This window comes from Lithobates pipiens, unplaced genomic scaffold (assembly GCF_037356315.1).
Source record: "Lithobates pipiens isolate NorthernLeopardFrog02 unplaced genomic scaffold, aLitPip1_a1.2 Scaffold_19, whole genome shotgun sequence".
Taxonomy (NCBI): Eukaryota; Metazoa; Chordata; class Amphibia; order Anura; family Ranidae; genus Lithobates; species Lithobates pipiens.
The window spans coordinates 353,328,813-353,344,481 of record NW_027507764.1 but is presented as its reverse complement, the minus strand read 5'-3'; the positions used below and the strand labels follow the sequence as shown (position 1 = coordinate 353,344,481).

Here is a 15,669-nt window from a genome sequence, read left to right as displayed (position 1 = left end):
GCACAATGAAAAAAATGAAACCGATTTAATGGTTATCTGAATGCTTGGAAAACGACATTATTTATTTTCCTAATTTAAAAAGGAGTACATGCAATGCCAGATGCAAGGAACTAGTTTGAGGATAAGTTCCCCTTCTTAAAAAAAATAATAAATGCACATCTTTATGCAGGTAAAAAAATTGGATTTTTTTTTTTATTGGGAGCCTGGAAAGCATTGCACCCACGATCAGCAGATTGTGGATGCAATGCAGGGCTCTTGCAGACTCTTATATCGCACGGCCAAACAGTTGCACACTACCAGGAAGCATCAATCTACCTAGAGCACTAAACAGCGCCATGATAGTTCATTGAGAACTACAAGCCGACCGCTGCAAAGGTTGCCGAACCTTGTAGTTTTCCATTTGAGAACTCTGTGAATGAATGACGTGGATGGGTGGGTGGAGCCCTGCACTGCCACATTCTTTGCAGATTGTGACAGAGAGCGGGGGTGGGGGTGGGGAGTCGGAGAGGTGAGGGGGGTCAGTGGATTTGTAACATGTTACATCCTAAATAGGAGTGTAACATGTAATGTTACAAAAGGTGAACTTATCCTTTAAGCTTCTGGCTATAAGACTGAGTGGTGGGGAATCAGAATTATACAGCATCTCACAAAAGTGAGTACACCCCTCACATATTTGTAAATATTTTATTATATCTTTTCATGTGACAACACTGAAGAAATGACACTTTGCTACAATGTAAAGTAAAGTAGTGAGTGTACAGCTTGTATAACAGTGTAAATGTGTTGTCCCCTCAAGATAACTCAACACACAGCTATTAATGTCTAAACCATTGGCAAAATAAAGTGAGTACACCCTTAAGTGTACTCACTTCTCACTGGGGCAGTGCGCTTTCAGGATGTTAGAAAAAGTCCTGCAAGCAGTATCTATGGGGTGGTTGAAATGAATAGGCAGCGCTGCCGAAGCGCCTGCAAAGCAATTCGGCAGCACCACAACATGGGCAATTTTACCCTTTTCTTTGGCCTGCTAGCGGGCATTCAAAGCGTGCCGCCAGTGGTCAAAAATCACTGCTAAAACTACGGTAAAGCGCCACTAAAACTAGCCATGCTTTGCCGCTAACGCCGGGCGCTTTTAGTGGTGGTGCGTGTTAGAATGTGCAGTGCTTTTTTAAAGCAAGAACCACGATTATAATTTTCCAAGCATAACCCATAAAAGTCTCTAAGGGTTTATGAACATGAAGACCTTTCTTACTTGACAGTCTATTATCTGTTTTTGGTCAATGTTGCTATTAAACCCCAGGTAGAATTAACAGATTAAGAACACATAACTTTAGAAAATAAAACAGTTACTGTACCTTCAGCTACTGCTTTGATTACATTTGTGCTGGAAAAGCCCCACTGGAAATCCTCCTCAAAAGCAACAAGAAAATCAAGCATAAATTACATTATTGTGAACTAAATGTACATATTTGCCTACTAGCTCACACAGCATACTAGGACAGCAAGCATATGAGTAGAGCAACAAATGGAGGGACCATCCATCAAAAAATGCCTGGAGAATGCTTAAAGTGGTTGTAAACCCTTACAACCACCTTTGATCTACAGGTAAGCCTAGATTAAGGCTTAACTGTAGGTTCAAGAAATATCTCCTAAACCTGCACGGTTTAGGAGATATTTGCCGAAAGACAGGCACCGCTGTCTATGGCGCATGCACCGTAGACCGCGGTGCGCAGGCGCACTGAGCACGCCACGGTCAACGGCAATATGCTGCGAGTGGCGGCTCCCGTGCGCATGTCTGAATGACAGCGGCGGAGCAGCGAGACCCACCAAAAAGATGGATGATCCGGACTACAGGGGACAGTGGTGACTTTGCTGGCTCCTGTGTCAGGTAAGTGACACATAATGGATTACTATGCGATGCATAGTAGTCCATTATGCTTTACCTTTGCAGGGAATCAAAGAGGAAGTAAACTCATCAGGGTTTACTTCCTCTTTAACATCAAATTGCCAATGTTTGGGGACTTTCAGAACCTCTTGTCTTGGTGTAAAGAACAAATGTGCTGTCAATGTCTCCTCTTTCTTCTGAACATACAACTACAAAAGAAGCATATGCCTTGAATGCCTACTGAAAGCAATATAGAGGGAAATTCATACAGGGCGTTGTAGGCGCTCTTTAGAATTTCCTCACGTTTCTGCACTAAAAATTGTTGGGGTTTGTGACAGATTTATGTACCTGTTGAAAACACGCACATGAATTTGTGGAGGTGGCAGCACCAAGGATTGAGTGTCCAGTCCAGTCTTGGCAGCTCAATATCACTGAGCTCCCTCCCCTGCCACTGCACCCATAAAACAGATGCATGGATGAAAATCTTTGTAGTGGGGTGAGTAGAACCTGATGGGAAACTGAGAAACGTGTTTCCTGATCAGGTCCACCTTGTTTTTGATTGACAGTGTGATGCCCATGTGACTCTTCATTGCCCAAATATGGGCACTGCCATATGTGGCTAATGGCATCAGCCAGTATCCCTGGTCCCTTTGTTTACATTAAGCTTTTGTTTGGGGAATCTTGGACAAGGAAGCCAGTGACTACCAGCATCTTAGCAATTACAAGTCTTGTGCGGGAAGTGGTCACATTCATAACAGCTTCCAGCACAAAATGCACCACACTGAGCACTGATGGCTATCAGCCAGCTGAGAATTGATCTAAGGCCCCATACACACTATTAGATTTTCTGCAGATTTTTGTCTTGAGATTTACCAAAACCATATAGTACAAGGGCCTGCCTGATTTCCTACAAATTAAAACTCCAAAGGTTTGACCTCATATATGGTTTTGGTAAATCTGAAGACAAAAATCTGCAGAAAATCTAATAGTGTGTATGGGGTCTAAGTTATGTTCAGTTTCCTTATCTGAAAACTGGTGGTCTTTTTTTTTTAGAATCTGACACAGCCATAGCAACAGATTCTAAAAGTGCCAATAGTAACAACTTCCTGAATCTGACACACATGTTGATACTGAAACTGGTGCAAACACTTGTCTGATTTAGGCAGAGGTAATTTTAAGGGGTTTTGCTGGCAGATGTGTCATAACAGCTTTATTGAATTTCCCAAATTGAGGGGGGGGGGGTGGATTCATAAAAAATATTTTAAACCTTCTTTAGAGACTCACATGTACCTCAGCATCAAAATAGTCAGTGTTTGCGTCACTAAGTCTGCAGCTTTGGGGAAAGGTTGGGTAGTGTAGATCAGTGTTTCTCAACTCCAGTCCTCAAGGTGCCCCCAACAGGTCATGTTTTCAACATTTCCATTATTTTTCACAGGTAATTTGATTACCACAGCTGTTTCATCTGAGGGAAATCCTGAAAACATAACCTGTTGGGGCGCCTTGAGAACTGGAGTTGAGAAACACTGGTGTAGATCATGAAGGCTAGAGATAGCCATCATAATTTTAATAAAAAAGCATTTACATTCATACTGATCTACTTTACATATGCTTTTGCTAGTATTGCTTCCCTCTCCCTAATTTTAGGCACAATTCTATTATGTTTTCTTTTATGGAATCATTTTTAAGGCAGGTTTGATTTAATCGTAAAACACTTGTGTAAAAACCAATTTTCAACCCCATGGCACTTTACCTTTGAGTTTCTACTGAATTTTAAAAGAAGGAGAAAAGTGAAATGTTTACAATACTAATGAATATAGGATTGAATATTCCCATTTTTAACAACCGGATACAGCTCCATTTAGCTAGTGACTTAGATCAAGGTTAAATAAATACTTTTACTGAATTCTTTGCCTGCGGTACAAATTCTGGTGAAGACATTTCCTGTACTGGATCCATTATGTCCTTGTCATCCACATCCGAAATAGTAAGTGCACCTGAGATTAAAATAAATAAATAAATACACCTCACAGGTACAGGGTATTACTAAACATTAGTGGTTGTAAACCCTTACATATACTCACTGATGTGACTGGCCTCAGGGGATACACAAAGATTAATTACAATCCTCCTATATAAGTTGCCCCTGATTATCTGCAGCCCTCTTCCCATTACAGCCTTTCAAAGTACAGATTTTAGACAGCATTTCTGAGCTGCAAAAGGCAGGGAGCATATATTGGAATCCACACACTTCAGAGCTCTTGGATCACTAGAGTAGTGAGCCAAGCGTAATCTGAGATATGAGTAGAGGGAATGGACCCCCCCCCGCTTAGTCCCATAAGGATGCACAACTGAGGCAATCATTCCCCCGCTGCATGCTTGGGGAGGGGGGGCGTCAGATGTGACTCGTGCAGATAGCAGAGAAATTGAGAGGAGGCAGAAATCACACTAGCTGATTTGGATAGAGGCAAGTATACCCTATAGAAAAATATAATTTGGTAATTTTTCATTTCAGCAGTTTACAAACACTTTAAAGAAATACTAAATATAATGCAAGCTATCTTTCACGTAAAGTATTGCCAATTTTATATATAAACATATGAACGTTCTCATTATCATAGAATCTGATATGCAAAGCTTTTTACCACATTTCCATGTGTTTTTTTTTTCTATATTCCCAATTATTCCAAACTACCCATAGACTTGTGACATGTGTGCAATCCTACTAAAAACAGAAAAATGGATTGTCGTGACCCCCAATTTTTTGGTTTGGCAAGTGTGTTTTTTTTATTTCTCTGTGTCCTTGTAGGGGCAATAATCTACTTTATACTGGAAATCATTGTCACCAGGACATAAAATGATGGGAGGTACAATGGTTTACCACCAGAACAGAAAGAGTGGAAACCTTCCAATAGGGACACCTGTTCCAATGACAACTGTCTAAGAGAGGATATGAACCCTCTTTGGAGGGATTTCCATTTCCACATCCCAAAACAGAGGTTTTTACATCTCCCTACTATAGTCAAAACATTAGAAAATGTTTTGGCTGTAAATCTATTTTAACCCATACTAGCAATACCCACTTCACACTAAATTCTATATGCTGCAGAGGAGGCGACTGTTAAATTGCTCAGTAGAATGACATTAAAATCACTCATGCAGTTAAATATAAACATGGAGCTAGCTCAGTGCATCTAATTTTGAACTTTGCAATACTATGGAAAGGGTGCAAAAACTCTAGAACACAGAAATAAATGCTGCGACTATGCAAACAGCATTTTGTGCAGTGTGTGCTATTTGTGCATGGTCAACGATGTATTTATTTCAAAGCTGATGTCCCTATATACAATCCTTTATTTATTGTTTTGTGTGTTGTTTTATTTGGCTGTTTTTTGACATTAGGCCCCTTTTCGACTAGAAGACCAATCGGTTCCGCTTGCCGGTTTTTCAGGTTCTAAATGAAGTGGCGGGTGTCAATGGACATATATGTCTTAACACCAATCGACATCCGAAACAATTCTATCTGCTAAAAAAACAATGGATGGGAATTCCCCATCTATCTGGCGTACTGAATGGCAGTTGCGTGTAAACTAACAGGTGGAATCGCCTGTTATAAAATAAAATATTATGGAATCACCATGTACTTTGCAGTTGTAAAACAAACATCTGCATCAGATTACATCCTGAAAAATGATGTCATCATCACCAAACATCCTTTCAATTGATGGAATAAGAAAAGTGTCCAAATCTCAATATAAATTTGTGCATTTATTGGAGATTTAATGACTGTCATCTCCCCCATACCTTTGCCTGACATACAACCCCATATCATCAATGATTGTGGAAATTTGCATGTTTTCTTCTTCATACATTTCATTGGAACTGCACCAAACAAAAGTTCCAGGATCACCACCCTGCCCAATGAAGATTTGTAATTCATCACTGAAGATCACTTTCATCCAGTCATCCACAGTCCATAATTACTTTTCTTTAGCCCACTATAACCTTGTTTTTTTTCTGTTTAGGCGTTAATAGTTTTCATTAGTACAAATCAAATGGGAAAGTTGTTAAAGGGAAGCGTACTGGTAGACCAAGGAGGACATCAAAGGAGTCACGTTAAAATACTTAAAGGGGTTGTAAACCCTCAAGATTTATCACCTTAATGCATTCTATGCATTAAAGTGAAAAATCTTTTGTAGTGCAGCAGCGCCCCAGAGCCCCCCTTTTACTTACCAGCAACAGGAATGAGCAGAACAGCTCCAGCCACTGTCTCGGGTCCGCATTGGTTGGATTGATAGCAGCAGAAGCATTGGCCCCCACTGCCATCAATCAAAGCCAGTGACACAGGAGCCAGGGACAGGGCCGAGTCCTGCGGTCTGTGTCAATGGACGCAGCAGTAGGACTTGGGAGCTTGCCCGCACCGGTGCCCCCAGGGAATGCAGGTCTCCCTGGAGGCACTCGAGATAAGGAGTCAGGAGCACCACAGAAGAGGAGGCTCGGGGGGCCCTCTGTGCAAAAGCTTTGCATAGAGGAGGTATGACATGTTTCTTATTAAAAGAAAAAAAAAAAAAAACTTTTACAACCCCTTAAAAGCAATTTGCCCTAAAAACAGAACATGCACAACAAAACAAATGAGGAACAAATAGTCAGAAATGGGAGTGACCGAACTGTAAGACATCGCCTAAAGGAAAGGGGTTACAGGGGGCTAAAAGAAAAGCAAATCATGGACTGTGGATGACTAGATGAAAGTGATATTCAGTGATAAATTATGAATCTGCATTAGGCAGTATCATGCTGGATGCAGTCCTCAAATCTTCAATAAATGCACAAGTTTATTGAGATTCTGGACACTTTTCTTATTCCATCAATTGAAAGGATGTTTGATGAAGACGTAATTTTTCAGAATGTAATCTGATGCAGATGTTTGTTTGGTTTTAGAACTGCAAAGTACATGATGATTCCATAATATTTTCCTCATAATTGAGCGATTCCCTATTTTTTTTCTCTACAAAAACAGTTACAGCTGACTGAAGGGATATTTAGTTTAACTGCATCTATTTTTTTTATTATAATCAACTTCCATTTTGATTGTCTTTCTTGTACTCCATTTCACATATTACTGGGTGCATATTGGTAATCTAGTTTTGTTTCTCATAAGTTACTTCACAATTCTTGTCATTACCTAGAAATGATTAGTTTCACTTTTGTCATAAACTGTCTCTGTATTTGATTGGACAATCTGTATGACACGTTCAAAGGGCGGTACCTTCTGAAAGCCCATTTTAAATATTCACACCAAAGAATAAAGATTGATTTGCTCGGAGAGATCTTGGCTTGTGTCAGTGTCTCAAAAGGTTAAATCTCCAGGCCTGTGGTGATTGGAAGTCACACCTTATACAGAGGTAGAGGGTTAACCTACCCCTAGAATATCAACATTCTATCAGTTTGGGGACTCATCCGGGATCGATGATATGTCAAGTGAGTTGAATTTATATCTTCTCTTATAGGATTTTTGTGCTCACCGTGAAATCCTTTTTTCTGTAATTCACCCACCGACACAGCTCCTCTCTGTAACTAAATGGTTTGTTAGCCTGCCTTTAGGAGAACTAGGCAAAATTGTAACAATACACAGAACTTTCAGTCCCGCCTCAGGGGGCGGACCCTGTGCTAACAACCCTCCCTGCTGCCCAGGCAGAACTCAGTACGTCAACAAGCAGTATAACACAGAGAAAAGGAGGGGTGGGTGCGGTGTCGGTCGGTGAATTACAGAGAAAAGGATTTTACGGCGAGTCCAAAAATCCTATTTTCTCTTATATTCACCGACCGACACAGCTCCTCTCTGTAACTAAATGGGAAGTCTCCAAGTAGTGGGGTGGGGAAAAAACAGCATTAAAACTTCATCCAGCATGGCAAGTGAGAACTAGTGAAACTAAACCCACAAAACAAAAGAGCAGTATACGGAAAAACACACCGCTATATAACTGGGTACTCTCAACAGGAGAGATCCCCAACACCGCAACCTTTTGCAGAAGCAATGCAACAGTGCATTAACAAGCAGTACTGCGTTTTTATCGAAAAAACAGAAAAAAAATCTCAATTGCAACTACACGGCCGCCTGCAAAACTTTGCGTCAGCCGATGCACTGACGTCTACCCTGTAGAACTTGGTAAACGTATGGACAGACGACCAGGTCGCCGCCTTACACACCTGAGCGATAGACGCTTGGTGTCGGAAGGCCCAAGATGTTCCGATTGCTCTTTAGAGTGGGCTGTGACTGGAAAGGGGGGCACCAGCCCCTTAAAGGCGTAGGCTTGTACTACAATCTGTCTGATCCACCTGGAAATGGTGTCCGAAGAGACCGCCATACCCTTCTTTGGACCAGCCCCCGAAACAAACAGTGAGTCTGACTTCCAAAAGGGAGCCGTGGCAGACAAGTACACCCTCAGAGCCCTAACCACATCAAGAGCGTGAAGGGCCACCTCCTTGGGGTGCTTCGGCTTAGGACACAATGATGGTAATACAATGTCCTCATTGATATGAAAAGCCGAAACCACTTTCGGTAAAAAGGACGGTTGCGGACGCAACACCACCTTATCGCTGTGGATGACCAGATAAGACGACTTGCATCACAAGGCAATTCTGAAACCCTCCTAACCGATGTGATGGCCACTAGAAAAAACACTTTCTGTGAAAGGGTCAACAAGGGAATCTCCCTGATATTCTCAAACGGCAGCTTTTGATGCGCCGACAACACCAGATTCAAATCCCACGGAGGTAACGGTGGAAGCACCGGAGGGACTATATGTCGCACCCCCTGAACAAAGGTGCTCACTAATGAATGAGATGCCAGGGGTCGCTGAAAGAAGACAGCAAGAGCTGAAATTTGCCCCTTAATGGTGCTCAATGCCAACTTCTGGTCTACACCTTGCTGAAGAAACAGCAGGATCCTGGATATAGAAAAGGCCATCCAGGTACGATGGTATATCTTCTCCTTGAAGAAGATTTCCGCGCCCTCAACATAGGTGGAATCACCGAGTCCGACAGACCCCGGTTCCTCAGCATCTGCCTTTCAACAGCCATGTGGTTAAAGCAAGCGATGGTAAAGCAGGGTGAAAGATTGGACCTTGAGACAAGAGGTCCTCTCTCAGCGGCAGTCGCCAGGGAGCGTCTGCCACCAGACGCACCAGGTCTGCGTACCAGGACCGCTGAGGCCAATCTGAGGCCACCAGGATTACTGGGATCCTCTCGGCCTCCACTCTGCGCAGCAGGCGTGGTAACAGTTTAAGCTGAGGAAAGGCGTAGATCAGCTGGTACTGATCCCATGGAGACACCAGCGCGTCTGACGCATCTGCCCACGGATCTCTCGTCCTTGACACGAACTTTGACACCTTCCGATTGAGGCGGAAGGCCAATAGATCCACATCTGGTGTGCCCCATTTCCGGCACAGCAGCCTGAATATCTCTGGATGCAATGCCCATTTCCCTGGGTCAAGCATCTGGCGACTCAGATAGTCCGCCTGCCAATTTTCCACCCCCGGGATGTAAATGGCTGACAGGGCCGGAACGCGTCGCTCTGCCCACCGAAGTATGCGAGCGACCTCCAGAGCAGCGGCTGAGCTTCTTGTTCCCCCTTGGTGATTTATGTACGCCACAGCCGTGGCATTGTCTGACTGTACCCTGGTCAGACGGCCTCGAAGACACGTCGACCATGTGTGGAGACACAGCCTGATCACTCTCAATTCGAGCAGATTGATAGGCAACTTGGATTCGTCCGTCGACCAGAGGCCCTGAGCCGTCTGAATCCCCATCACTCCACCCCAGCCTGAGAGACTGGTGTCCGTAGTGATCACCGTCCATTTCAGAGGAAGGAACGATTTTCCGGACTGAATCACCGGGGACCTCAATCACCAGATCAGAGAGTCCCTGACTGGCTGGCTCACCTGGACCCGACGATCCAGGGACAACGGAGATTTGCTCCATTTTGTCAAAATCTCCTCCTGCAGAACACTGGTGTGGAACTGGGCATAAGGTAATGCCTCGAAGGAGGCTACCATGAGCCCCAGCACTCGCATGCACAAGCAGAGCGACGACCACTTGCGGTCCATCAGTTTGATCGCAGTCCTGAGAGTCCGCAATTTGTGTGAGGGGAGAAAAACTCTTGCTTCCCTGGAGTCCAATAGTAAACCCAGGTACTCCAGACGCTGGGTCGGTACAACCACCAACTTCTTTAGGTTCAACAGCCACCCAAATTCTCGCAGAGACTGCATGGTGATCGCCACATCCTCCTCCAATTCTGAGGTGGAAGATGCCCTCAGGAGGAGATCGTCTAGGAAACCCACGATCGCGATCCCGCGTCGCCTCAGAAACGCCAATACTGGAGCCAGTACTTTGGTAAAGACTCGGGGGGCTGATGCCAGGCCAAAAGGAAGAGCCACAAACTGGTAGTGGGCTTCCCCGATTGCCAAACACAGAAATTTTTGATGCCGAATGCATATGGGTATGTGCAGGTACGCATCCTGGATGTCCAAGGACACTAGGAAGTCTCCTTGATGGAGTGCAGCGACTACTGAGCGAACTGATTCCATTCTGAACCTCTGCACTTTTACAAAGTGATTGAGGGCTTTTAAGTCCAAGATTGGACGTACCCCTTCCTTCTTGGGAACCACAAACAGATGCGAGTAGAACCCCTGGAATCGTTCCGATTATGGAACCGGTACAATCACCCCCTGATTCAGCAAGTCCCTCACCGCCCCTAACAGGGCCTCCTGGCGAACCGGGCATATGGGTATGCTGGAGGGGAAGAATCTGTTTAGCGGCCAAGAGAGAAACTATCTTGTAGCCTGTGGAAATCAGGTCGCAGACCCATTAGTCAGATAACCGGGAGGACCACCGGGCTGCAAACTCCCAAAGGTGACCCCCCACCAGATATGTGGGTGGAGGCAAACCTTCATGCAGTAGCACTTTTGTTCGCAGGCTTGTTAGGCTTGCGGTTCCAGGGACGCTTTTGACCGTCCGTGGACATCCTGTCAGGCTGGGAACGTTTTGCCGAAGCACCAGGCGGACGAAAAAGCCGCTTGTGAGCGGAAAAAGAGGGCCCTTGCCTGCGGCAAGGCTCCTTAGCCTTCCTGGCCTGTGGGAGTAGCGTACTCTTACCACCCGTGGCATTTTTAATGAAGTCATCCAGCAGAGCTCCAAAGAGCCGGTCGCCAAGGAAGGGAAGATCCGTCAGGGCTTTCTTGGATGCCTGGTCAGCAGACCAGCATTTAAGCCAAATCAGGAGCCTCAGCACCACAGCTGACACTGAAGCCCTGGATAATAGAGGGAGAGTATCCATGGCCACGTTACAAACGTACTTAAGGCCTTGCACTAGTTGGTCTGCTAGTTCCACGCAGACAGGGGAGGCGTCTTGCTCTCCCAATTCGCAGTGCAAAAGTTTTGCCCACTCAGTCCGCGTCTGCGACACCAGTGCGGATGCACGGCTGACCCCACAACCGTAAACAAGGAACGAGCCAGCGCCTCGGCCTTCCTAGCCATGGGATCCTTGAATGCAGGAGTCCCCTCAACCGGGATCGTGGTTACTTTATTTAACCTGGATACTGGGGGGTCCACGACCGGAGGAGCCAACCATTTTTTGAGAAGACTTTCCTCAAAGGGGTAACGCGCCGCCATGTTTTTGGGGACCGAAAAAGTCCTTTGCGGCCGACCCCATTCCCTGTAGATGAACTTGTCAAAACAAGTCAAATACGGGAACACCTTAGGTGAACATGCTGGCTTGCGGGACCCAAAAGGGACCGATACATCAGCAGAGGGATCCGCTGGCTCCTGAATCTTCAGGGTATCACGCACAGCTGTGATAAGTGCTCCAACAAGCGCTTTTTTGTGCCCGGATCTGGACGGGGAATCATCCTCACTGTCCGAATGGTCCTGGTCAGCCTCGTCTGATATGTCAGAGCAGGGGTCACCAGCCGCAGCAGGGCCCGGGTGTGCATCAGAGCTCTCCCCAGAGGACAGGGGGGCAGGAGCCTTTTACGTGCACCTTTCCTTCCACGCACTGCCTCTATTTTAACAACAAAAGAGTTAAGGACCGCCATCAGGGTGTCCATGGGCACAGCGCTATCTGCAGGTGACCCGGTTGCAATAGCCTGGATTTCGGGGGAAGAAACACCAGTTTCTGAAGCCATGCTGACCCTACCCTGTCTGCCACCTGCAAGGGGAAGGTCCCACCCTCCTGCTGCCGCCGTGTGGGGGGAGGGTTACCTAGCGCCAGACTCACTACCCTGGGGTGTTCTGTGATTGCTACTAGCTGTGCCTGTAGTCCCCAGGAGGTTACCCAGTTGCAGAGTGAAGAGACTGTGTCGGCAGCAGCTGTAGAAAATAGTGGTGAAACAATCTGCAGAGCTTGCACCAGCGTTCAGGAAAAAGCCATCCAGCGTCCTGTATACACAGTGGACACAGGAAACAGCATGTGAGAGCACATGTAATGCTGTCACAAGAGAACTGCGGTGAAAAGAGCGCTCTGGCTACAAAAAAATGTCCGCCAATGCAACTAATAGGAAAATTCCATAGAAAATGGCTGCCGAGGCTCACAAGGGGAACCTGCTTTTCCCACAGTCAAAATGGCTGCCAGACAGCGCCATACAGTGACAGGAAAAAAAAAATCACAGAACAGTGCTCCCTGCAATCCAACAAGAACACCTCCACAGACACCTTTTGGGACCCCCCGGACCAGGACCATCGCTAGCCGCTCAGAGCCCCCTACAGGTGAGAGACCCAGTGAACCCCACACACACCACCCGCAGCACATGCAGCCGCCCCCCCCCCCCCCGGAGGGCGGAAGGAGGTGAGATAGGGATGTGGGAGAGAAGAGGAGGTGGTGAGGTGGCTCCCGAATCGACCTCCCAGGGAATGCTCAGCTGCTCACCCCACCAAAGCAGGGAGAGCCGTATTTACCAATCCTGAAGAGCTGGGAGACATTCCATCACACACCTACTCCTGCGCAGTTACAGGGTAGCTGTTGGCCTGGTATACTGTGATCCAGACATCAGTAGCCCAGTCATATGTATACCCCGGAGCATTGAAGCTCACGACCACCTCAGGAGCTGAGGCATGTTGTGGCCTGCCAAGCCTTAGCTGCGACCTGCACACACTCGATGGCCAGACTGGGGAGACTACAAGGATAACTTAACCAGCCTGTCACCCAGCCGGCAGTTGATAGAAGATCCCAGGATCTTTCATCTTGCGCAAAACATCAAACTTGCTTGTTGACGTACTGAGTTCTGCCTGGGCAGCAGGGAGGGTTGTTAGCACAGGGTCCACCCCTGAAAACACAGAAAGTTCTGTGTATTGTTACAATTTTGCCTAGTTCTCCTAAAGGCAGGCTAACAAACCATTTAGTTACAGAGAGGAGCTGTGTCGGTCGATGAATATAAGAGAAAGATCGATTCCTTTAAAGGGACCTGTAATTTGTGTTAAGTTTTAGACCTCGATAATAAGTTGACTGCTCTGAGGAGCAGTAATAAGTTAAAACTATTCTGAGTAGCAGTGAGATAAGCCCTGGGAGGGCTTTAACAGGCTCTGAGAAGTCCATAGAATATGATTTATACAGTACTGTAATTATAAAGAAAAAGTCTGATAAGGTGTGCCGGACAAAACCTAATCTCTTGCTATCGCGTAGCAACATAAGATATTTGGAAAACTTGCCTGTGTGGAATTTGTCAAGCATTGCGAGGTAAGACGATGCTTTCAACTGCACTGTGTGATGCTACAATATCCAGTGATGTATTGATGCTTACGCTTAATTATTTACATTTGAATGCTTTGACTCTAAAGTATAAGATATAACTTGTATTGTATTAACTTTACAATAAATAAATATGTTTTACCTTTAATCCTTATTTGCCTATCTGGTAAAATAGTGAGCGTAGTAAAAGTGTTAACACTTTCTTAAGGTAATACATAAATTGGCATAGTCGGCAGGATACTCTGAGGCTAACTTTTGATCAAAACATGCTATTTGAATAATTATTTTTGCTAGTGACATCTCTTGCACAGGGGAAGTCAGTTGCAAAATTTGGATATTTGGCTTTCTACCAACAGGGTTTCAAGTGCTAATATCTCACTAACCATAATAGATAGTGGGGAATTGTTTGTGGCATTAGTACTCCTGCAAATTAAAGTACTGTTTGAACCTGTTGGCACTCTGCCAAAAAATTTGAAATAACAAAAATTTGTTTGGTTATAAAAATAAGAAAAGTAATAATGTACAAAGCTTGCTTTTGATCAGGGGAATCTCTGGCCATAAGGAGTGCTTATTGGCATTCTGCCAAGAAAAAAAAAAAGACTATCTACAAGAACCATATATAGGTGAGACAACACCCTCCACTGCACTGTGCTATAATGGGAAGGGTTAATGGGAAAAATGTCCCGCTACCACCGGACGTGGGAGAGACTTGTAAAAGTTATGTAGCACGTGTGTGTGGTACTATGTGTAAATTAACCCCTGGGTGGACAACTTAGCAGGATGAACAGAGGCTATGGGTAGCAGCAGTCCATTCCCCCGTGACGGGGAGAACGACATGTTCCATATGGGTATGATCAAAGGCCTTTGTGTTGGAGATAGAGGCGTTTCCATACTATTGGGCTGATCCACAATGGGACATGACATACATGAAAAAGGGAGCAGAGAACTGGTTAACTTATGCCCCTTACTGGTATGAAAGGACAGATAAAAAGCAGAAAAAGAGGACACCTAACTTAAGGGGATATAGAAGCTCCAGCATTACATTCTTGTGAGAAAAAGGTTAAATCAACCCTCTCTATGCCTGTACCATGTGCCCCGCCTCCTCCCCCTTACATTCCACAGCCTCAAGGGGGGGCCATAGAAACAAATATATCCCTCGTTCTGGAAAGAGGACAGAGGACATGGAATTTTTAGCCGCAATTGCAGTGGCAGGTCCACAAGTAAATAGAACACCACCCCCGCTCAACAGGCTGCAGCAGTGGCTCCATACCAAATATGGGCAGGTCAATATGTGGACAGAGGTAGAGGCTGAACTGAAGAGAGCTTTCACAAACAAACCACGGCCGTAGCTTTTCAAACAAAAGCCAGCAGAATCTGTGTTAGAATTTTGGAAGAGATTTCAAGAAGTTTGGACACAAGAGGCAGGATTTTGTGTTCCAGATAACATGCACAGTCTCTTAAAGCGGTAGTAAACCCACAATTTTTATTTTTATTTTTTTTAAACCTGCAAAGCAAAAGGCATAATGAGCTAGTATGCACCGCATACTAGCTCATTATGAAATACTTACCTTAGAACGAGGCCCCGACATCTGGCCCGATCCACGCCGAGGGAGCTGACATGCTCCCTCTGCGTTTCTTCCGGGTATCGCGGCTCCGGCGCTGTGTGTGGCCGGAGCCGCGATATCGCCACTCCCGCGCATGATTTCATTCCGGCCGGCCGGCCACTGCCGGATTTTCAGGCCGAGAGTCCCCTTGTGCGCATGCGCCGCTGCAGTCAGCGGCGCATACCGAGGGGAATATCTCCTAAACCGTACAGGTTTAGGAGATATTTTTTTTACCTACAGGTAAGCCTTATTATAGGCTTTCCTGTAGGTAAAAGTTAAAAATGTGAGTATACAACCACTTTAATACAGACACACCTCAGCAACCTTGGCTCTAAACATGCACCTACAGTAAGACAGCAAATAGAGTGGGCTACAAGCACAATAACAGATTTTTCAAGATGCTGACAGAGAAGGATGCTGCAGGATGTTTTGACATTCCTAAGCAA

The 15,669-nt window shown here is 45.3% G+C and overlaps 1 protein-coding gene across 2 annotated transcripts in view; it reads right to left on the bottom strand.

The window, feature by feature from the left end:
- The window catches only part of SYCP2L (synaptonemal complex protein 2 like), a 238,888-nt gene that overhangs the window by 60,496 nt on the left and 162,723 nt on the right, over positions 1 to 15,669 (bottom strand). Inside the window, exons 28-29 of one of the 2 annotated variants that reach the window (XM_077492189.1) lie at positions 3,776 to 3,876; positions 1,353 to 1,407 (exon numbers count right to left, since the gene is read on the bottom strand). In XM_077492189.1, coding sequence (XP_077348315.1) covers positions 1,353 to 1,407; positions 3,776 to 3,876 — 156 coding nt within the window. The remainder of the gene's footprint in view (positions 1 to 1,352; positions 1,408 to 3,775; positions 3,877 to 15,669) is intronic. The other variant, XM_077492188.1, reaches the window with a different exon arrangement.